A 22,181-nucleotide genomic window follows, 5' to 3' on the forward strand; every position below is an offset into this window, starting at 1 on the left:
TTTTTTTTTTTTTTTTTTTGGCCTTCCTAATTATATTTTTATACTTCACTTGCCACAGTTTATGCTCCTTTCTATTTTCCTCACTAGGATTTAACTTCCACTTTTTAAAGGATGCCTTTTTCGTCTTTCACTGCTTCTTTTACTTTGTTGTTTAGCCATGGTGGCACTTTTTTGGTTCTTTTACTATGTTTTTTAATTTGGGGGATACGTTTAAGTTGAGCCTCTATTATGGTGTCTATAAACAGTTTCCACGCAGCTTGCAAGGATTTCACTTTTGGCGCTGTTCCTTTTAACTTCTGTTTAACTAACTTCCTCATTTTTTTGGTAGTTCTCCTTTCTGAAATTAAATGCTACAGTGTTGGGCTGCTGTGGTGTTTTCTCCACCACAGGGATGTTACATTTAATTATATTATGGTCACTATTACCAAGCGGTTCAGCTATATTCACCTCTTGGACCAGATCCTGAGCTCCACTTAGGACTAAATCAAGAATTGCCTCTCCTCTGGTGGGTTCCAGGACTAGCTGCTCCAAGACGCAGTCATTGAAGGTGTCAGCTGTTGTCGTGAAAGTATCTGCTGTCTTTGTCCTCCTCTCCTTTCGTCAGGGTCTGTTTCCTACCACCCTCTCCTGCCATGCTGTCTTTACCAGGTCCCCTTTGTTCATCCTCTGCGTGTGTCTGAACCAGCAGAATCATGCTTCCTAGATTCTGTTGGCCACATCACGGGCTTTGACTTCCATCCTAATGCTTTCATTTCAAAATCTCTCTCTCAGTGGAACCCCTCTTATGGCACCAAGACATCTCATCTCACACACCTGTAGGCATTGAACCTGCTGTCTCTTTATCGCCCTGCTTCTGCACTGTCCAGCATTGCGGGGTGCACCGTTGTTCTACATCAGAGGTCGGCAACCTTTGGCACGCGGCTTGCGAGGGTAAGCACCCTGGCGGGCCGGGCCGGTTTGTTTACCTGCTGTGTCCGCAGGTTCGGCCGATCGCGGCTCCCACTGGTTTACCCTGGCGAGCCGCGTGCCAAAGGTTGCCGACCCCTGTTCTACATAGTTGGGCTCCTAGTCTCAGTGGCCTGCACTAGTCGTACGCAACCCCTGAGATGTTATTCCACACTCTTCCAGCACCCCCCAATCTAGACTGTGTCTCACGTTCAAGCTTGCCATCTTCTGTCACCCAGTCAATGTGATCGTTCTTGGGGTACCCAGGACTTTGCGTCACCTTATTACCTCTTGCCTCCAGTGCGAGGGAGGCTTTCTTGGGCTTAACTCGGTGTCAGCTTCCTGACACCATAAGCCTGTCAACCCCCCCCCCCCCCCCCCCCCCCCATAAACTTCTCTGGGCTAGGCCAGCCTGCCCTATGCCTTGCAGGTTAACAAAATTTACATCCCAGTCCCTGAGCCCCTTTGAAGGGTTCCTCTCTGATAGCCAGCCGCAACACTGGCTGCTCACAGAATTACCAAGTTCGCTGATTCCACTCCGGATCAGCACTTAGCTTAACCACAGCACTGAGACATATTTATGGCGAAAACAAGAATAAGTTTATCATTAAATATTCAAGTCGTGGTGAATGTGAATATTGGAATCAAATGGTTACATATAAAACAAAATCATAACATGCTTTCTAGAGACGGAGCTTAACAGGTTAACCTCCTGTCTAAAGAAGTTTTCTCTCTCACCCAATGTCTTCTGCAGCTTTTCAACCAAAGTTGGCTGAGATCCTGTTTTCACGAATGTAAATGCATTGCTCATTTACTTCCTAGGTGCAGGACGGTGGGTGTCGTCTTTGCCTCATAGATATATTGTTAAGCTTATTGTCAAACCGCCTGTGGTGTGTTTTGCCTGTGTGCTCCTGCCTTGTTGACTTCACATCTTTCTGCTAACTTCTGACTTTGTATGTAAACGGACATCCGTAGTGTTAGCTTACAATGCTTGATTTACATTCTGACCGAGGGATCCATATCTGACCTCCTGTTTGGAGGAAAACTTATTTTTCTTTGATACAGACTTAAAACCATATATTTAGTTTTTAAACATAATGCCTTACTTCGGGGTAGGCAACCTATGGCATGCGTGCCAAAGGCGGCACGCAAACTGATTTTCAGTGGCACTCATACTGCCTGGGTCCTGGCCACCGGTCCGGGGGGGGGGCTCTGCATTTTAATTTAATTTTAAATGAAGCTTCTTAAACATTTTAAAAACCTTATTTACTTTACATACAACAATAGTTTAGTTCTATATTATAGACTTATAGAAAGAGACCTTCTAAAAATGTTAAAATTTATGACTGGCACACAAAACCTTACGTTAGAGTGAATAAATGAAGACTCGGCGCACCACTTAGAATCATAGAATATCAGGGTTGGAAGGGACCTCAGGAGGTCATCTAGTCCAACCCCCTGCTCAAAGCAGGACCAATTCCCAGCTAAATCATCCCAGCCAGGGCTTTGTCAAGCCGGGCCTTAAAAACCTCCAAGGAAGGAGACTCCACCACCTCCCTAGGTAACGCATTCCAGTGCTTCACCACCCTCCTAGTGAAATAGTGTTTCCTAATATCCAACCTAGACCTCCCCAACTGCAACTTGAGACCATTGCTCCTTGTTCTGTCATCTGCCACCACTGAGAACAGCCGAGCTCCATCCTCTTTGGAACCCCCCCTCAGGTAGTTGAAAGCAGCTATCAAATCCCCCCCTCATTCTTCTCTTCTGGAGACTAAACAATCCCAGTTCCCTCAGCCTCTCCTCATAAGTCATGCGCTCCAGACCCCTAATAATTTTTGTTGTCCTCCGCTGGACTCTTTCCAATATTTCCACATCCTTCTTGTAGTGTGGGGCCCAAAACTGGACACAGTACTCCAGATGAGGCCTCACCAATGTCGCATAAAGGGGAACGATCATGTCCCTCGATCTGCTGGCAATGCCCCTACTTATACAGCCCAAAATGCCATTAGCCTTCTTGGCAACAAGAGCACACCGTTGACTCATATCCAGCTTCTTGTCCACTGTGACCCCTAGGTCCTTTTCTGCAGAACTGCTACCTAGCCATTCGGTCCCTAGTCTGTAGCAGTGCATAGGATTCTTCCGTCCTAAGTGCAGGACTCTGCACTTGTCCTTGTTGAACCTCATCAGGTTTCTTTTGGCCCAATCCTCTAATTTGTCTAGGTCCCTCTGCATCTGATCCCTACCCTCCAGGGTATCTACCACGCCTCCCAGTTTAGTGTCATCTGCAAACTTGCTGAGAGTGCAGTCCACACCATCCTCCAGATCATTAATAAAGATATTAAACAAAACCGGCCCCAGGACCGACCCTTGGGGCACTCCGCTTGAAACCGGCTGCCAACTAGACATGGAGCCATTGATCACTACCCGTTGAGCCCGACGATCTAGCCAGCTTTCTATCCACCTTACAGTCCATTCATCCAGCCCATACTTCTTTAACTTGGCGGCAAGAATACTGTGGGAGACCGTATCAAAAGCTTTCTGAAAGGTTGCCGACCCCGGCCTTACATAGTGTCTGTACATACATTTCACAACAATATTAATGACCAGTGTGACCCCAACTTCCTTTAAGACCTCACATGATGTTCTTTGATGAGCTGGAATGTACTGTGACGAAGTGGGACTATTCTTAATGTTTCCTCTGAATACTGTGTGAGTGCCTCAGTTTCCCCTATGCATTTCTTAAGTCTCCAGTGTGCATAAATGGCCGACACTCTGTCTCCTTGCAACAAATGGCTGGGGCCCTTCCCCCCTGCAAGGGAATAGCTAAAGGTGAGTAAAGAGATCAGGTGACCTCCTGGCCGGGGAAAGAGACAAAGGCCAGAAAGGAGGGGATTTCAGTTTGGAGCTGGCTGGGGACAGGAAGTGAGGGCAGACGGGGTTGTCTGGCTCGCTGGGCCCCAGAATGGACCTGGCTGAGGGGTCCTGTTCACTGTACCTACAAGCTCTGTTTTAGACCATGTTCCTGTTATCTAATAAACCTCTGTTTCACTGGCTGGCTAAAAGTCACGTCTGACTGCGAAGTGGGGGTGCAGGACCCTCCATCTAGTAATGGATGAGTACTATTATCAGGACTCTTTTCCTTCAAATATATATTTAAAAAACTCCTTATTGTCCTTTATTCTGCTGGCCACTGATTTCTACTTGTCTCTTGGCTTCCCTTATCAATTTTCTACAATGCCTAACTTCTGTTTTATATTCATTAGTATCAACTTCTGCTTTCTTCCATTTCTTATATATTATTTTTTATTTTTTTACAGCTACCTTCGCTTCCCCTCTAACCCAGGTTGGTTTTTTAACCAGCACAGACTTTTTCCTCAATTGTGGGAGAGTGGCTTTTTCTTCATCTAGTAAGGTGTTCTTAAATAATTCCCAGTTACAGGTCTGTCTCATCTTACGCACATTTAACATGCGCGAATTCAGCTTTATATGGTCGGCAAAAACAAAAAACAAAAAAAGAGAGAAAAATAACAATTTAAATACTGTACCTGCCTGTTTTTTTTTTGTTTGTTTTTTTTGCCGACGACTTTCAGTGTGCCACTGTAGGGGGCGGAGGAGGGGAGCGGCTGCGCCCTGCTGGGAGTGGGCTGCGCGCTCCGTCTGCCCCAGCCGGTGCCAGGTCTGCAGCAAGCCCGGCAGCCCGCAACCTTCCCTCCTTGCCGACCGGCGACTTTCAATTCACCTGCAGGCAGGAGCGGCACGGAGCCCTCCCGGCAGGCGGCGCGGCGGGAGGGGCTGAGTGGCGAGCGCCCCGGCTGAAGGAAGCCCTGGCCCACCCCCCTTCTCTCTCTCCCCTGCTAGCCGGGGCGCGCACTCTGCTGCCCAGGGCATGTCTGCAGTGCAGGGAGTCCTGCTAGCCAGAGTACAGCCGCTGCCCACTCGGAGGCTCGCCAGCGCGGCCGGGGGAGGCAGCCACGAGCTGCCAAGTGGCACCGAAAGTTTGCACCCTGGTTTTTTTGTGTTTTGTTTTTTTGGTTTGCCGCTCCGGCCGCTCTGCACCCTGTTTTGTTGTTGTTGTTGTTTGTTGCTTCGCCGCCCGCCCTTACACTCCATGTAATTCTGACTATACGCGATTTTCGCTTTACGCGCTGACTGCGGAACGTAACCCCAGCGTAAGGTGAGACAGACCTGTAGTCATGTTTTTCTGATTATATTCTTCCTCCCAGCTAATTTTGGCTCATCATTGTTTTCAGCTTTGTGAAATTGACCATATTAAAGAACCGTATGTGTGTGTGTGTGTGTGTGTATTGCTTGTCTGGACTTTATTCTGCTTGCACATTATAAGTGTGATCAAGTCATGATCATTCGTACCTAAGCTCCCATTAATTTTCAGTTATGTGACCACTTCTGGGATCATACAGGGCCTAATTTGTAGATAGTGGCGTTGCACAGGTGTCACTGTGAGCGTAATTTAGCCTGTAGAATCTTTATTATAGGTCATGACTTGCGCAGTGAAAAGAATCCAGCCTCACAGACGGGGGGGAGCGTAAAGGGCCATGGGTTAGGAAAAACATTGTTTTACTTGCAAACTGGGCACATTTGCAATGGAATCATTGCGAGATGACAGATGTGGAGCCTCACAATGGGACCTTGACAAAGTCAGTTTTCATGACAGCTCTGTGCTTCATAATGCAGGGGCTAGTTTTGTATTTGCACAACTGCAAAATAAGTTTAGAAACAAACCCTGGTTGGTATGGGCCTAGCCGTCAGTGCTTGGTGCTAGGAGCATTCGCTAGTCTTGAAATCATTTGTATGGGTGAGTCCAGCCTTTCTCGCAGTGCCAAGTTGAAAGACATTGGACTTTAAAGCAAGTATCAACTAAGTCCACGTTTTTGAGTGTATTTGTTGCCATTGAATATTAACTCCATAAAACAAGTCCTGGGTTTTGGACTAATGTAGATTTCATACCCTGCAGTGCCTTTTTCCTGCTCTGAAGAACAGTGTGACGCTGCAGTGGTGAACAAGAATGTGGTTATTGAGCATTGCATGCTAAAAAAAATTGCAATGGTTTATTTCTAGGACTGTGTACTGGGATGTGTGTGTGTGATTGCTCACAAACACGAAAATATTCAGGTTTGTTAGACAAGGAAACAAAATGCAAAGCAATGCTAATGCAACGTTCACATTGAGATGTACATACCAAAGTGTGGAAATTCAAAGATATGGATCGACCAGTAACCACATGTTGGATACATGGAGTTTAGAGTTGTTATAGTTAAAACCATATACAGTAATATGATTTTTGCCATTACAAGAGACGTACTGTATACAATAAAACAAAGTATGTATTTGCGAGGGGGCTGCATTACGGCGGTTGTGGAAATCGTAGCTTTAGCTGGCCAGGTTTGTGTGATCAAAGCCCCAGCCTTAGCATTGTTAAGGTTTTTGCTTGCAATTTCGGTGGGTATTTTAGTGACAAGTTAATAATAGTGTGTTCATTTGAACGTCACGTGTTTGGTTTGCGGAACTCTGCTGTGGATTCTCAAATGAAATGAGCGGTAGATGTGCTAAGCATGCCTTGTGCTTGGCTGCACATTCAGTGCCAGATCATGCTGAGCCCAGGACTGGCAGTAGGTACTTTGTGGGGTAGACAAGGCTTTTCTGCATGAACACTTACCTACCATGGCTTTTGTGTCTCCACTTTCATGATGCTGTGTCTCTTTAGTCCCAGATGAAGTGTCCTGAATCTTCTGCTGTGCAGAGAAGTGGCCGGTGTACTGCAGCTCTCTCAGCTCTGTGGGGTCACTCTCCTGGCGCTCAGCTGCTACAGCTGCCTGTTAATAGAATTGTCCTTATGAACCCAAGAGTATGAAAACATGTTGATGCCTTTACATCAGTAATCTGTTTGAAGGAGTAGCTCTGTTAACTACAGCCAGTTAGTCCCATTGTTTATAAAGTCTGCTAATTCAGCATGTCTAAAAGTTTTCAACCACAAGATTATAGGAATGTTCAATATTTTCTGCAGGTGCTTAGAAAGCCCCCAGTAGCTAAAGGCAGCTTTTCATTTCTAAAATGTCTATTTCTTGCTGCTAGATGCATCATATAATTGCATAAAATGAAAACAAAAACCCATTAGCGCTGGCTGATCGTGCTAGGTCATGAGACCAGGTGCTTTGGAATGAAAGGAGAGTTGAACTTTTCTCTTCTGGTTCCTCCGCATGCTCATTTGTAGTCCCTGGAATAACAAATTCTAAACAAAGGCATTATTTAATTGTTGCCTCTAGCAATCTTCTGTGTGTGCTTTCCCTGTAACTTCGGTTAAGAGATGCCAAATCCCAACCCTTATCTTGACAAAGACTTGGAGTTCTACATGATCTCGTCTTTCTGATGCTAGCCTGGCAGCAAGCACTTGCTTCGCATGGCGTTTAGAATCTGCTGTCTTTCTAGACATGCGAGAAAAGTTAGGGTTACCATATTTTAAAATAACAAAAAGAGGACACTCCAAGGGGTCCCGCCCCCACCCCAACTCTGCCCCCTTCCCCGCCCCAGCCCCACCCCAAATCCGCCCCTTTCCCAAAGTCTCCGCCCCCTCCCCGCCCCCTGCTCCTCCCTCTCCCCTGCTTCCCACGAATCAGATGTTCGTGGGAAGCCTGAAACAGGCAGGCAGGCAGCAGGTAAGCTGGGGCGGGGGGGTGTGTGTGCGAGGAGGCGCGGCCCTGTCCGGCCCCCTGGCCGAGCGGCTCCGGCCCGGCTCAGCGCGAGCCCTGGGGCGCCGGCCCCGGTGGCTCCAGCTCGGCTCGGGCCCTGGTTCTGGCCGAGCACGCTGGCCCCGGCCGAGCGGCTCCGGCCCACCCCGGCGGCTCCAGCTCGGCCCGGGCACCGGCCCCAGCCGAGCGGCTCCGGCCCTGGGGCTCCGGCCGAGCGGCTCCAGCCCCGGCGACGCTAGCTCGGATCGGGCCCCGGGGCACCGGCCCGTCCGGCACCGGTCCCGGGAGAGCGGCGCCGACCGGCGGCCGAGCACCGCCGGCCCCAGCGGCTCCGGCACTGGATCCAAGCCCCACGACCCCTCCCTATTTTCCCGGACATGTCCGGCTTTTTGGAATTTCCCCCGGGACAGGGATTTGAGGACCAAAAAGCCGGACATGTCCTGGAAAATCCGGACGTATGGTAACCCTAGAAAAGTGCTAAAACATATTGCACCTCTCACAGCATTTTTGGTCTGCATCATGCACATGGAGTGTACTGATTCTCCTCCTCCCGCCCCCCCTTAATTTGGTGCAAGAACACAGACCCAGGAGCACTGCAAATTAGTTTATTAGCATTGACATTGAGATTCATTAGCTGTAATCCAATTAGAAGCACACTGACAGATGTGTTTGTGCACTGGGGCTGTGTGCTGTTTTGGATACAGAAACTTGTGATTCCAGTTGGAGATCTTGTTTTGGGTAATCTCATGCAAGATCTGTATCTCCAGGCTCAGAATGGCATCAGTTTTGATTTGCTTGCTAATAGAAACCTTTCTGTTTCCAATTATTTTTCCTGATCGGGGAGACATCTTATTTCCCATGACACAGTTAAAAAGAAATGGAGAGTCTCGAGGAGGGAAGTCATCAAGATGATTTAACAATGTTTTCTTTCTAGTTTGTTTTACTTAAACTTCCCCCAGATCTTAATTGGATGAAGGGCCTGCCAGGCTATAAAAGTGCTGGTCCAATAGCTGTAAGATGTGGTTCAGTAATTACAATACTGTGAAAAGAACAGGAGTACTTGTGGCACCTTAGAGACTAACAAATTTATTAGAGCATAAGCTTTCATGGGCTACAGCCCACTTCTTCGGATGCATATCACATGATTCACAGTGCTGTGAGGCACTCCAAGCCCTGTGTCGGTAGCAAATGAAATCCAAATCTCTGTTCTGAAACGGACACCCATTAGTCATTGAAATCTGCTCTTTGAGGGAACGGTATCTTGCTCTTTGAACATACCATGGAAGGAGTCTTGGAAAAGAGACGACTAAGGGGAGATATGATAGAGGTCTATAAAATCATGACTGGTGTGGAGAAAGTAAATAAGGAAGTGTTATTTACTCGTTATAACACAAAAACTAGGGGCCACCAAATGAAATTAATAGGCAGCAGGTTTAAAACAAACAAAAGGAAGTATTTTTTCACACAACGCACAGTCAACCTGTGGAACTCCTTGCCAGAGGATGTTGTGAAGGCCAAGACACTAACAGGGTTCAAAAAAGAACTAGATAAATTCATGGAGGATAGGTCCATCAACGGCTATTAGCCAGGATGGGCAGGGATGGTGTCCCTAGCCTTTGTTTGCCAGAAGCTGGGAATGGGCGATGGGGGATGGATCACTTGATGATTCCCTGTTCTGTTCATTCCCTCTGGGGCACCTGGCACTGGCTACTCTCAGTAGACAGGATACTGGGCTAGATGGACCATTGGTCTGACCCAGTCTGGCTGTTTTCATGTTCTTGAGGAGTCCAGGCATTCTGCTTTGGAAGCTGAATTCCACAGCTGTCTCTCTCCATGACTGCAGACTTGGGAAGCTCAAGGGGCACCAGAAATGTACTGCAGTGCACTTACCTCTGTGTGCATAATTTATCATTGCTGACTTAGCTGCTGCAAGCGCCTGCCCTTCTTTTCCTGGAGGCTGCTTCAGCGCTAATCTGTACTGTCGGGTGTGTTGCCTGTGCAAGCGATGGAGTTCTGTAAAACCCCCATTGGTGGTATGGGGAGAGTGGCAGAGAGTTCAGGAGGACGCGTGGGGTTTGAGCGAGGCGAGGTACTCCATTCCCTCCATGCGCCGGTGTGATACGTAGAGAAGGTTAGGAGGTTGCTAAAACGTTTTAGCGTTTGCTTGGGAAATGTTTATCATATGGAGCGATGTAAATAGGTAATTTGGAATAAATATCATATACTGTGTAGCATCAAAATTACTGTATGGATTGCAACATTAGACGCAGGCCTGTGAGTACCTCGGAAGGTTCAGGGATCGAACGCCCAGGCCTTGTGACACGTTTAACAATCGCAGAGCGCACGTCACTAGAGCAGGGCAATAATTGTTTCTTTATACAACAGTCAAGCTGGCCCAACACGACTACCAACAGTGAATAAGGGGCAAATCATCCGTGTGAGGAAGAACCAGAACAATGAAATAGAAAATTATTAATGTAAGAAACTGTGATGTTTCCTGGGGATACCCAGGAGTGTGAGGCATCTTGCTACGCCCTGCCCTTAGCGTGAGGTCTGTGCCTGCCGTGTGTCAGCTCCCTGACTCCACTGGCCACGGTCAACACAAGCACTCCTCTCTTAGTCTACCAGGCTCTGCTGTCCCTCTGCAGGTTAGCGATAGGCACGCCCCAACCTCCGAATGTCCAGCCCCTGGTCTGCTGAACACTCTCAGATTTGCTGCTCGCCAAGGAACAGTATCCCCCCCCCTTACTAGTTACACCTGAGATCGCAGCGCCACTTACACACAGCACTTGGATATGTTTATCGTGAAAACAAGCAAAAGCTTATTTAATATAGAGTAGGGATTCACATGAAAAGTAGAAATATTGGAAACAAATGGTTACATGTAAAATAAAAACAGCATTTTAGAACCTAGACTGACTGACTTAGTTACTGTTAACTCTTATATGGCAATGCTCAGCCCAAATCCTTCCAGTTTATTACAGCCAAGCTTGGCTGTGATCTTCCATTCATGAGACACTGTCCTCTGGTCTCCTCAGTGGAAAGATGCGGGGGGTACCTCTCCCCACAAATATACTCCAACAGTCCATTGTCTTCATTGCTAACCAGGATCTCCCCTGCAGGTTGTTTTTCCCTGTGCCTCTTTCTTGTCCATTTCACAATCTCTTGATTAGCATCCAGCTCAGACTGTAGACAAGCTTCCATTGTGGAGTGGATGATACACAACACACATGACCAGTGAGTGAGAGAGAGAGAGAAGCATTTATCCCCGTCTGGTGACCTTCCTTAACTCTCAGACCTTAAGAACATAATTTTCAGTACGGATACACAATTCCTTAAACAATATCCATCCGCACGTTTCACAGTGATTATGCAACCAGTGGGCTATTGGCTCTTCATGGAGACCTCACGTGCCACCTTTTGATAAACTTAATATGCATACATCTGACCTAGGGGATCCCTGTGAAACTCTATGCACCCCCTATGCCCTCTACCATAGAATCATAGAAGATTAGGGTTGGAAGAGACCTCAGGAGGTCATCTAGTCCAACCCCCTGCTCAAAGCAGGATCAACCCCAACTAAATCATCCCTGCCAGGGATTTGTCAAGCCTGACCTTAAAAACCAATAAGGAAGGAGATTCCACCACCTCCCTAGGGAACCCATTCCAGCGCTTCACCACCCTCCTACTGAAATAGTTTTTCCTAATATCCAACCTAGACCTCCATCACTGCAACTTGAGACCATTGCTTCTTGTTCTGTCATTTGCCACCACTGAGAACAGCCGAGCTCCATCCTCTCAGGTAGTTGAAGGCTGCTATCAAATCCCTCTTCTCTTCTCTTCTCTTCTCTTCTCTTCTCTTCTCAATAAGCCCAGTTCCCTCAGCCTCTCCTCATAAGTCATCTTCCCCAGCCCCCTAATAATTTTCGTTGCCCTCCGCTGGACTCGCTCCAATTTGTCCACATCCTTTCTATAGTGGGGGGCCCAAAACTGGATGCAGTACTCCAGATGTGGCCTCACCAGTGCCGAATAGAGGGGAATAATCACTTCCCTCGATTTGCTGGCAGAGCTCCTACTAATGCAGCTCAATACCTTCTTGGCAACAAGGGCACACTGTTGACTTGTATCCAGCTTCTCATCCACTGTAATCTCCAGGTCCTTTTCTGCAGAACTACCACTTAGCCAGTCAGTCCCCAGCCTGTAGCAGTGCATGGGATTCTTCCGTCCTAAGTGCAGGACTCTGCACTTGTCCTTGTTGAACCTCATCAGATTTCTTTTGGCCCAATCCTCCAATTTGTCTAGGTCACTCTGGACCCTATCCCTACCCTCCAGCGTATCTACCTCTCCCCCCAGCTTAGTGTCATCCGCGAACTTGCTGAGGGTGGACTCTGCTTGATACCGGCTGCCAACTAGACATTGAGCCGTTGATCGCTACCTGTTGAGCCTGACGATCTAGCCAGCTTTCTGTCCACCTTAGAGTCCATTCATCCAATCCATACTTCTTTAACTTGCTGGCAAGAATACTGCTTTGGCACAAGAGGTTCCTGGGTTATAGAGACCTTGTTATAATTTTGGAAAATAAATTCCTTTTGCTCTGAGAAAGGGTCCACTCTAATACTTAATGTTGTTAGGTATTTGTGACCATCAGTTGTCAGGCATCTTGCAACCTGCCTAGCTTCTGGGTACAAGGAGAGAATTTCCATTCACAGCACTGTCTCTTTCCTAACAGCTCATTAGAAACTTAGGCCCCGATCCTGTAATTGGGCCTCTTGGGGCAGAACTGTGTGCTTCTGTGAAGCCCCAATGACCCAGTGACAAATCCTGAATACACTAGCATTTGATATGGGGGGCAAATCCTTGCAGCCCTTGCACAAATGGGCGAGCATTTTGCATTGGATTTTGGTCAGGATCTCAGCGGAGTAATGCACTATAATGTTTGCCACCCACTTTTCCAGGGAAGAAATACAAAATAATACATGCCGTAGAGCAGGTTGATCAGCACTTCTTTGCTTTCCTTCTCCCAACATAAGAACAAAGGGATATTGAAGCAAATTGGTAGGCAGCAGGTTTAAATCCGATAAAAGGAATGACTTTTTCGCACAGTCTGTGGAACCGATTGCCATAAGATGTCACTGAGACCAAGCGTTTAGCAAGATTATAGTAAGGACTTCTTTAAAAAAAACAAAAAACAAAAAGTTGGAAGGTACATAAGCTCTCCTGCCCCAGGCCACAAACCAACCACTGACTGATGGGTTAGGACGCAACTTTCCCTGTAAGCAGGCTATTCCATATCTATTCTGCGGGGTTTGTTGCACCTTCCTCTGAAGCAATCTGGTGCTGGAAACGGAAATAGGATCTGGCTAGCTGGACGGTTGGTCTGATTCAGTGTCTGGTGTGGCAATTAACCCCCCCACTTCCTGCATGTTAGTGGCTGTTAATATGTTACTCTAGGGTACAGAGATATCAGGGCTATGGCAGACAGAACACTTTGGGAAAAAATCCATGCAGGGACCATCTCTTTGTTTGGATAGTACCTAGCACAATGGGGTCCCGGCCGTGACTACAGTTCCTAGGTGCTGTGGCAATATGCTGCCGCCTCCTGCGTTCTCAGTAGTTTGGTCTCTGTTCTTACGTCTAGGCTGTACACCATGGCCCAAGCAGAGAAGAAAGGCGGACTGCTCTGGAAATCTTCAGCCTCCAAGAAACCATTGAAAGAGAAAGTTGTGCTAATGTACGATGAGATCTTCATGGTAAGGACTGGGCCCCTTTTCCTTTTGTCCCTTTGGTTTGCTGAGAGAGCTCCATATGTCGGATTCTTCTCCATGAGACAGGACGCGTGTCTATCAAAGCCAGGCTGTCCCATAACTGTCTCAGATGACATGCCTTCCTCTGCTGCCTCCTTCAGTTTCACTGAGTGGCGTTCCCCGGGGGATGTAGAATGCGGTGCCCATGAAGTTAGGAAAGGGAGCGGCAGGCCAGGGGAGCCAGTGCAGTAGGAGGAAGGGACTCCATAGTGAGGAGCTGTGAGGAACCTTCTCCTTTTCGGTTTGGGGGAGAGAATATTTCTGGGAGACAAGAACGAAAGCTTCTCAGGCGAGAATTGTTTCTGCAAATCTCGCTTTTGGGAATCTGCATTGGCAATATATTGTACTTCGAGAACTCCAGTGACAGGTGAGTAACCTTGTCTTCCGGAGTCTGAACTATTTACACTGATGTTCTGTCGGTGTGCTTAGCCTTTCTCCTAGCTGTACTATTTGTTCTCACGGGGTCTCCTTTCTCTTTCAGACGGAGGATCCCAGTAAATGCAGCCCTCGGTTCTGGGAGGAGCTTTTCCTCATGAAGGTACCATAAGAGTTGAAAGCCATCCTCTTATCTTTTGATTCGCCTTTGCTTGTTTGCCCTGGGATGTGGCAGGGACTTGCCCACCTGGGGGTCTCCACTTCCTTTCAGCAGCTGGGTGAAATGCATTAATTGGTTTTTCCTTCATTCCTTGACCTGACAGGTGAACCTGGAGTATCTAGAAAGCAAGCTGGAGTCTCTGGATGGAGAAGAGTTAATGAAGATAAAAGATAACATTAACTGTTTGTTCCAACACTGCATCCAGGCCTTGGGAGAAGAGCACCCAATCCGAGTAGTCAATGCGTTACAGGTACCAGAGCTGATGGCTAGGGAGCCCGTGTGAGTGGGGCAGTTTATTGATACTGTCAAGCACCTTGTGCTAGTTTCTTTAGTGTGGCTGAGAGGCAGTGGCCACTCACTGGTAGCTTTTATTATTTATTCGTTTGAAGGTTAGAGACATCCTGTGCTCAGCTGCTTCCTTCCCTCTTTCCTTCACAGACGTTATGTGCGTTGATTCGCGGCGTCCATCAGAAGAACAAATCCACCTCTGGGTTTGACATCATCAACATGCTCATGGGCTTTGACAAAGCAGAGCTGTGCATGAAGGTAAGGGCTCTGGCATCAGAGGAGCCGCATGCTGCTCGCCAGCTCTATCCTACAGGGATGTCCTCTGTAGACGGTTGCCGTTACAAAGAAGCGCATGCACGTGTGTGAACACTACAGTGAATTATTAAATGTAGCTGCCCTGGTGTATTCTGCCTGCCGAAGGCCCAGCACAAGGGCGCTTGTAATTCATTACATATCTAACGTAATGATGGAGGGAGGTTGTGCCTTTCCTTTCACTCCATGGTGTCGATTCCTAGATTGTCATGAATAGAATTTAAGGCTAGAAGGGACTGTTAGATTATCTGGTCTGACCTGCTATATAACACAGGCTGGAAAATTCCACCCAGTTACCCCAGTATCAAGTCCAGCTGCTGAAGGTAGCAATCTTTTTGGTGCTCCGATTTCCCTCAATACAGCTGGGCAGGTGGGAACTTATACAGTGTAAACTCAGCCAGCGTCTGACCTTTGAATCTTTTACCAGTGAGTGTAGTTGCTTGAGCAGTGTTAACTATCCACAGGCAAACTCTGTCCTGCTGCTAGACTGCTCACGTACACATGTCCGGTTTATAGCAGTCAGAGGTCAGAATGCCTCTGTCCATGCTGGCGTCTGATCTGTAAATCAGTTACAAGGTGGGGTGGCTCTTCAGGGGATGAGCTGTTGGAACAGACGCTGCTTTTGAGTGCCACCTCCTGCCATGGGGGTGATGGAAGGGGACAGTTTAATAAGGCTTTTTGTGTCACAGTTATGGAGTAACCCTTCTATGAATGATGAGATTTGATGGTTAGCTGTGGAACAGCTCCAGTGGGGTGGTGGGATAACTGGGCAAATGTGCTGTAAGGACTAACGTGATCCAGCAAGTTAACGTCACATGTGACCTAGATTTTGGCTGGTACCAGTTCCTCCCTGACTCCTGACAAGGCTGAGGGAGGGATTTTAGTGGTGGTCCGCGTTTGGTAGCCAGACTGGCGTGCTATACGTAACCTGATGGATTCAGGCCGCCAAGGCTGATTGTGACTACGTCCTTCCTCAGAATCTGATGGAGAGCTTGGACTCGCTGCTTTGTGCAGAAGGCTCCGAAAGCCTGAAGAGTTTGTGTCTGAAGCTGCTTCTCTGCTTGGTAACGGTAAATAACACAAAACTGACGTTTCGCTTAGAAACCTCGAAGGGCAGGAGTGCCGGCGAACTGACCAAAGTGCCCCTGGGGCAGGAGGACGGAGGGATCTGGGAGTGCAGAGGACAAAGTGTGGTACAGGGTACGGTTGCTGGAAGTGCTGCCTCCAGAATGATCTTACTTCCCGCGCTGACATTGCAGTGTCAGTTGATCAGTGTCTTTATGGCCATGTGTCATTTCCAGAATTGTTGCCTTGGAGAGCAGCTACGTTAAAGAGCCCCGGGTGGCGGCCCGTGGGTTTGGAAGGGCTGCTGGCTAGCGAAGGGCTGGCCCGTCCTGAGGCACAGATGTGCTCTTCGACGGGTTCTGGGATGATTCCGGGCCAGCTCAGTCGTTTCCACCCTTGGGGGCCAAGGGGCCTGGGGCTGGGAGTGTTATTCTGTCTGTTGTTGTGTGATGAGTATATAAGGAAGTTGGTCTGTCCCTGGGACTGAGAGTTACACACAGCAGCGTGGAAGTTTCCTGCGTTGCACAGAGTCTGAGACGCTCCTGGCAGATGTAGTGATTGGGGGGCACACAGGAAAGGAGTCGGGGTGCTGGGAGGAGGGTGAGCGTGCACAGCTATTCCCACTCTGCTCTGCTCTAGTCCTACCTGGTGGTTCAGTAGGGGAACGTGCCTGTTTCCGTGCACACCGGAGGCAGTTACAGTACATTAGAGATTATGGAGTTTCAGTCATCATTTTAAAAAGCCTTTGATTGCTTCCAGGTGACAGACAACATCAGCCAGAACACAATCCTGGAATATGTGATGATTAACAGTATATTTGAAGCTATTTTACAGGTAAGTGTTTCTCATCTCTGGCTGGTTAGGTCTTTTCCCGTAGTGCCAAACTTTCATCCGTACATTTACTGTTCAGTGCTTTAAATACAATAGAGGCTCGCTGGTGTTACGTGTCAACCTCTTACTCCTAGCTCGGCGGTAGATTTTTATAATGCTGCCGCCTCCTTACTCCAGGCTGTTGGTTTCAGTCACTGTTGGGCTTTTAAGATTGTTACACTTGTGCCTTTTATGCTTAGAAAGCAGGTGAATAGCTCTGTGGGTCTAATTTCACGGAGGATTTCTAGACTAGAGGAACTTATTATGACAGTCAGCCTGGGTATTTCCAGTGATTTTCTCCCCTTTGATATGGTATGCTTTTTAGGAGAAGTATTTGAGTGTATACTGGCAATACACTGAGATACTGTCTCATGCAGTGCTGGGTGATGCCGTGGCTGGGACATTTTGCTCTCTGTAAGCCTGTGCTACATAACTGGCTCTCTTTGGTTTCTTATAAGCATTGCAATTCACTATTTTAAATCTCATACAGACCATTTTAAATCCTTACCAAATTCACGGTCCATTTTGGTAAATTTCACAGTCATAGCATTTAAAAAATCTTCAATTTCATGGTTTCAGATATTTAAATCTTAAATTTCACAGTGTTGTAACCGTGCGGGTCCTCACCCAAAAGAGGGTCAGGCAGGGGGTTGCAAGGCTATTGTATGGGGGTCCCAGTATTGCTACCCTTACTTCGACACTGCCTTCAGAGCTGGGTGGCTGGAGAGCTTCGGCTGCTGGCCAGGAACCCAGCTCTGAAGGCAGCACCCCACCAGCAGCAGTGAAGGTGTAAGGGTGGCAATATAATACCATGCCACCCTTACTTCTGCACTGATGCTGGTGGTGGCACTGCTTTCTGAGCTAGGTGCTTGACCAGCAGCCACCACTCTCCAGCTGCCCAGGTCTGAAGGCAGTGCCGAAGTAAGGGTAGCAATACTGGGACGCCCCTACAATAGCCAGATTTCACAGGGGAGACCAGATTTCATCATCTGTGACGGTTTTTCACGGCTGTGAATTTGGTAGGGCCCTACTCTTACGTCACTTAGCACATAATATGCTGATATGTTACATATTGTTCTGCTTGGCCTTGCTTCTTTGGGAAACTAGCTATGTTTCATAGTCAACTACTGGGTAACATGATTCATTCCCGCTTCTCGTTTCAGATTCTGTCCAACCCACCTAGTCGCAGGGAGCATGGTTATGATGCTGTTGTCCTTCTTGCTTTGCTAGTTAACTACAGAAAGTATGAGGTAGGTGTTGGGTGCAGAGAGCCATTTCGTGATGCTGATGTCTTTCTTCAGCCAGTTTGTCCTTGAGATGCGAGCCCTTGGTGAGTGCTAAAATACACTTGGAAAGGCCAACCACTGCGCCGGCAGCTTGAGACCTCCTTAAGCCCTCCTTTTATTCGCTGCTTAGAGAACAGCCCTTGGTGCTGTGAGACTAAAATCTGTTCCCTATCAGCAGGTGGGCTCTCTATTGCGTGAGTCCGCACTGGCCTGCTGTTGTAAGGTTCTGCACGAGCTGCGGTGCTGCCATCCAGATCATTTTTAGAAATAGGCATTGAAACGTTTAGCAAGGTAAAAACGGACAGTTACAGGCACTGGGCACAACATCTGCACGCTCATTGGCAGAGAACATGTCAGCAATTTCCCCATCCCATTTTTGTTCTGTTTATATATGTTTATATATCTGTTTATATATGTTTCTTTTACATGTACATGTCTATTCAAAGGTGCAGGTGTTCAAACAGTTATTTATATACAAGTACAAAGGAGAGCTGTTCAGGGGATTTGCACTTTATCTATGGAAATACTTTACTTTGATTTGCAAGAAGTCCTCTTGAAAGAATCGTTAATGTGTAGCGCGCGTGTGTGTAAAATATATTTTCTCTAAAGAGAAGTAAGTTGTTATAGAGTTGCCTCAGGTTTCAGACCCCGGACATGTGATTTGGAGCTGACTATCAAGTCAAAAGATTTTAGAACTCTCCGGAGAGATGTCGGTCATGTGACTAGAGGATGAGCTGAAATGTCACAGCCTACAACTCCTTAGGAGAATGAGAAATGTGGCTCTGCGTCTCTCTAATTGCCGCCTTCTCAAGAAACATAATTCTCCTTTCCTTTTCCAAGCTGGGATGTTGTATTTAGTAATCTGCTTGTGTTTCTACAAAGTTTTTTTTCTGCTGATCTTATTCTTAAGAGAGAAAAGGGAAGAAATGTTAAAATACATGTGAAATGTCAGTGTCTCTTTACATGAGGCATGATATTATAATTGTCTGTCTTAAGAGTTTTCCTCAATGTCGGGATTTTGAATTTAATTGTTTGGAAACATGAGTTCTGGACTCATAAGAGTTGCACTAATCATGAGACATGTTTCTATCTGACCTCATTCCTGACTGAGGAAGAGAGGATATATATTAAGGTTTCCTCGTGTATGTTCATATTGCTGTACTGTTCACAATATGCTAGGGGCTAATCATACGCAGAGGAAGAATGACGTATCTAAATGAAATGCAGGGGGGATTTAGGCAATTTCTCATGTTAGAATTTGGCTGGGACACAAAGGTTGATGAGTCAGTGTTTACTGAAAGTGTCAAATTGTGATAGTCTTCTGTTTTGCCTTAAAATTCCGTGTAATACAATGCAACATCAACACCAGCAGCACAGAAGTAAAGCTTGATCACTTAAAGCTGGCAGCGTGAATCAGCTTTGTTCCACATGGTGCAGATAGTGATGCCTATAATTAAGGGTGCTGAGCACTTTCTATTATCAGATCATGTTTTCAGTTGTTTATAGCTTTGCCAGTTATAAACTGTAACTGTTTCCAGGCTGGGTGTCTGCCTCAGGCTGAATTTATTTTTTTTAAGGATTCAGCCATTTCCTACACAACGTTAGGGAAAAATAGGTTGTTTTGCTCGTTTAAAACAGTTCCCATAATTGTTCTGTTGAGAAGCGGCCCTGTGCTTTAGAGCAGGAATTGAAATGTGGCTGTGGGTGGCTGTGGTGCCTTTCACCATCTCCATGAAGCTCTGCCCGCATCTGACCAATTTATAAGCCTCTGAAAATCTCTATATTTGCACATTCTCAGCAGAGGTTTGTTAGTGGCAGCTAAAGTCTCCAAAGATTCTGTCTGCACTGAGTGTGCTCCAACCCCTCATCGCTCCTGACCATCCCCGCAGAGCACCTGAGCTTGATGCAGCCCGGGGATGCAGGGCCTGAGCAGGATTCGTCCTGCGATAGCTCTCCGGGCTGCCAGGGGTCACTATTGTGCTAGTCACCAGAACTGAGAACAGGGAGCGAGGAGGAGGGCAGATGGGTGAGGAGCAGGGCGGGGGGCAGAGACAGGAGTTGGGGGCGGGGGGATGGATGGATGGATAGGAGCAGTGGGGGCAGACAGGGATAGCCGGTGTTGGGGAATCAAGGAGAAAAGGTTCTATAGCCATCAGAACACACACATCTAGTCCATGGAATTAAATCACGGATTCCTGAGTCTGAACACTCCTCTGCTGTCTAGCAAGTGGCTAGGAATCCCACTGGCAAAATGTCTTTCCTCCTCCACCTAGAGGATAACCGCCTACTACTACTACCAGTTATTCATGTAGCACAAGTGCTGGACATCTGTGCTGTGAGCCAACAAGTTCCAGCTCTGTGGTCTGTAGAACCCTATATGCCCAGGTGCTGCAGTGCATCTCCTCAGCAACGTGGGCTATTGTGAGCACATCAAACTTCTCCTCTGCTCTCTGCACTGGCTTCCCATGGAATAGAAAGTCAAGGCTGAGATCTCGGTCCTTACCTCAGGATGCCCCGGCCTAGCACGTCTGAAAGAGCCTAATGCTCCCATTGAAGACCGTAGTTCACAGCCCCGCTCCTCAGGCAGACTGGAACCTTTTACCATAAGAAGATGTTGTTTTCATGGGCCTCAGCCCAGGACCATGGAATGAACTCTCCCAGAAACTAAGGACCAGCCACCTCCCACCACCTTCCACTTCCAGATCAGGGGGCATGTCTTCAGCTTGCCTCCTCTAATGTAAACACAGAGCAGCATGGACATTAACATCCCACCCCACTGAAACAAAGCACTCCTCAGCACACACAGTTCTTCCCCCAGGAGAGAATGAGAGAGAACCATCCATGGGTGGCGGATGTTAGCTGCACATCAAGCGATATGGCTGGAAGGTGCTCTGTTATTGCAGAGATTAGGGTGAGCTAAGAACCTGTATGGAACAGGACAGTGGTCCTGCTCTGACCCATGTGGGGTTATGTGGTTCTGTGTTATGGAATTTGTTTTTTTCAGTCAGCTTTTTAAAAACCATGGGAAATTACACACAAAAACATGTTGCCTCCATATAAATCCCTGGTACGCCCACAGCTCGAATACTGCGTGCAGATGTGGTTGCCCCATCTCAAAAAAAGATATATTGGAATTGGAAAAGGTTCAGAAAAGGGCAACAAAAATGATGGGGGGTATGGAATAGCTTCTGTATGAGGAGAGATTAATAACACTGGGACTTTTCAGCTTGGAAAAGAGACGACTAAGGGGGGATATGATTGAGGTCTATAAAATCATGACTGGCGTGGAGAAAGTAAATAAGGAAGTGTTATTTACTCCTTCTCCTAACACAAGAACTAGGGGGTCACCCAATGAAACTAATAGGCAGCAGGTTTAAAACAAACAAAAGGAAGTATTTCTTCACACAACGTACACTCACCCTGGGGAACTCCTTGCCAGAGGATGTTGTGAAGGCCAACACTATATCAGGGTTCAAAAGAGAACTAGATAAGTTCATGGAGGACAGGTCCATCGGTGGCTATTAGCTAGGATGGGCAGGGATGGTGTCCCTAGCCTCTGTTTGCCAGAAGCTGGGAATGGGTGACAGGGGATGGATCACTTGATGATTCCCTGTTCTGTTCATTCCCTCTGGGGCACCTGGCATTGACTACTCTCAGTAGACAGGATACTGGGCTAGGTTGACCTGTGGTCTGACCCAGTATGGCTGTTCTTTTGTTCATTAAAAGAATAATATGCTTGCAAAGCACTCAGAAGCTTGGAGATGACAGAATTTGTTTGTCTGTGCAATCTGAATTCAGCCCCCTTGTGTATACATTATCGTACAGTCTTTAATTACATGATCACATACTATTTCTTCCATAGGACCCCGTCTCTTTCTTCCATGGACTTGTTCTGGGCATGAATCAGGGGTGTGTAGTGGAGGAGACCGTTGTCTGTAGGACCCCTGCTTCATTTGTTGGAAAAACTGGAAAGTGGCAGTGAATGAGGCAGAGTGTTGCAGGACGAGAAAAGATGGTCTCATGGTGAAGGCAGTCGAATGCTGCCCTGGAGAACTGGATTCTGTCCCTGCCCCTGAGTTCCTGTGAGTGCTGGGCTGTTCTGAAACCAGACTTTTCACAAGTGGTCACTAACTGTTTGTTCATTGTTTTCTGGGTGCCTGACTTAGCCCCAGGGGTCTGATTTGCAGAAGTGCTGAGCACTCACAGCCGCAGCTGAAGTCGGTGGGGGCTGTGAACATATAAAGCAGGGCTTTGGAGCTGTGCTCCGGCTCTGCGCTCCAGCTCCGGGCAAAACCCTGCCGCTCCGGAGCGG

The 22,181-nt window shown here is 47.4% G+C and overlaps 1 protein-coding gene across 1 annotated transcript in view; it reads left to right on the forward strand.

Moving 5' to 3' along the window:
* The window catches only part of ARMH3 (armadillo like helical domain containing 3), a 176,307-nt gene that overhangs the window by 9,061 nt on the left and 145,065 nt on the right, over window positions 1-22,181 (forward strand). The window contains exons 2-8 of the mRNA XM_026651067.1: window positions 13,288-13,399; window positions 13,935-13,991; window positions 14,152-14,298; window positions 14,487-14,594; window positions 15,626-15,718; window positions 16,473-16,547; window positions 17,747-17,833. Coding sequence (XP_026506852.1) covers window positions 13,298-13,399; window positions 13,935-13,991; window positions 14,152-14,298; window positions 14,487-14,594; window positions 15,626-15,718; window positions 16,473-16,547; window positions 17,747-17,833 — 669 coding nt within the window. The 5' untranslated portion in view covers window positions 13,288-13,297. The remainder of the gene's footprint in view (window positions 1-13,287; window positions 13,400-13,934; window positions 13,992-14,151; window positions 14,299-14,486; window positions 14,595-15,625; window positions 15,719-16,472; window positions 16,548-17,746; window positions 17,834-22,181) is intronic.

This window comes from Terrapene carolina, unplaced genomic scaffold (assembly GCF_002925995.2).
Source record: "Terrapene carolina triunguis isolate 2854851 unplaced genomic scaffold, T_m_triunguis-2.0 Scaffold95, whole genome shotgun sequence".
Classification (NCBI taxonomy): domain Eukaryota; kingdom Metazoa; phylum Chordata; order Testudines; family Emydidae; genus Terrapene; species Terrapene triunguis.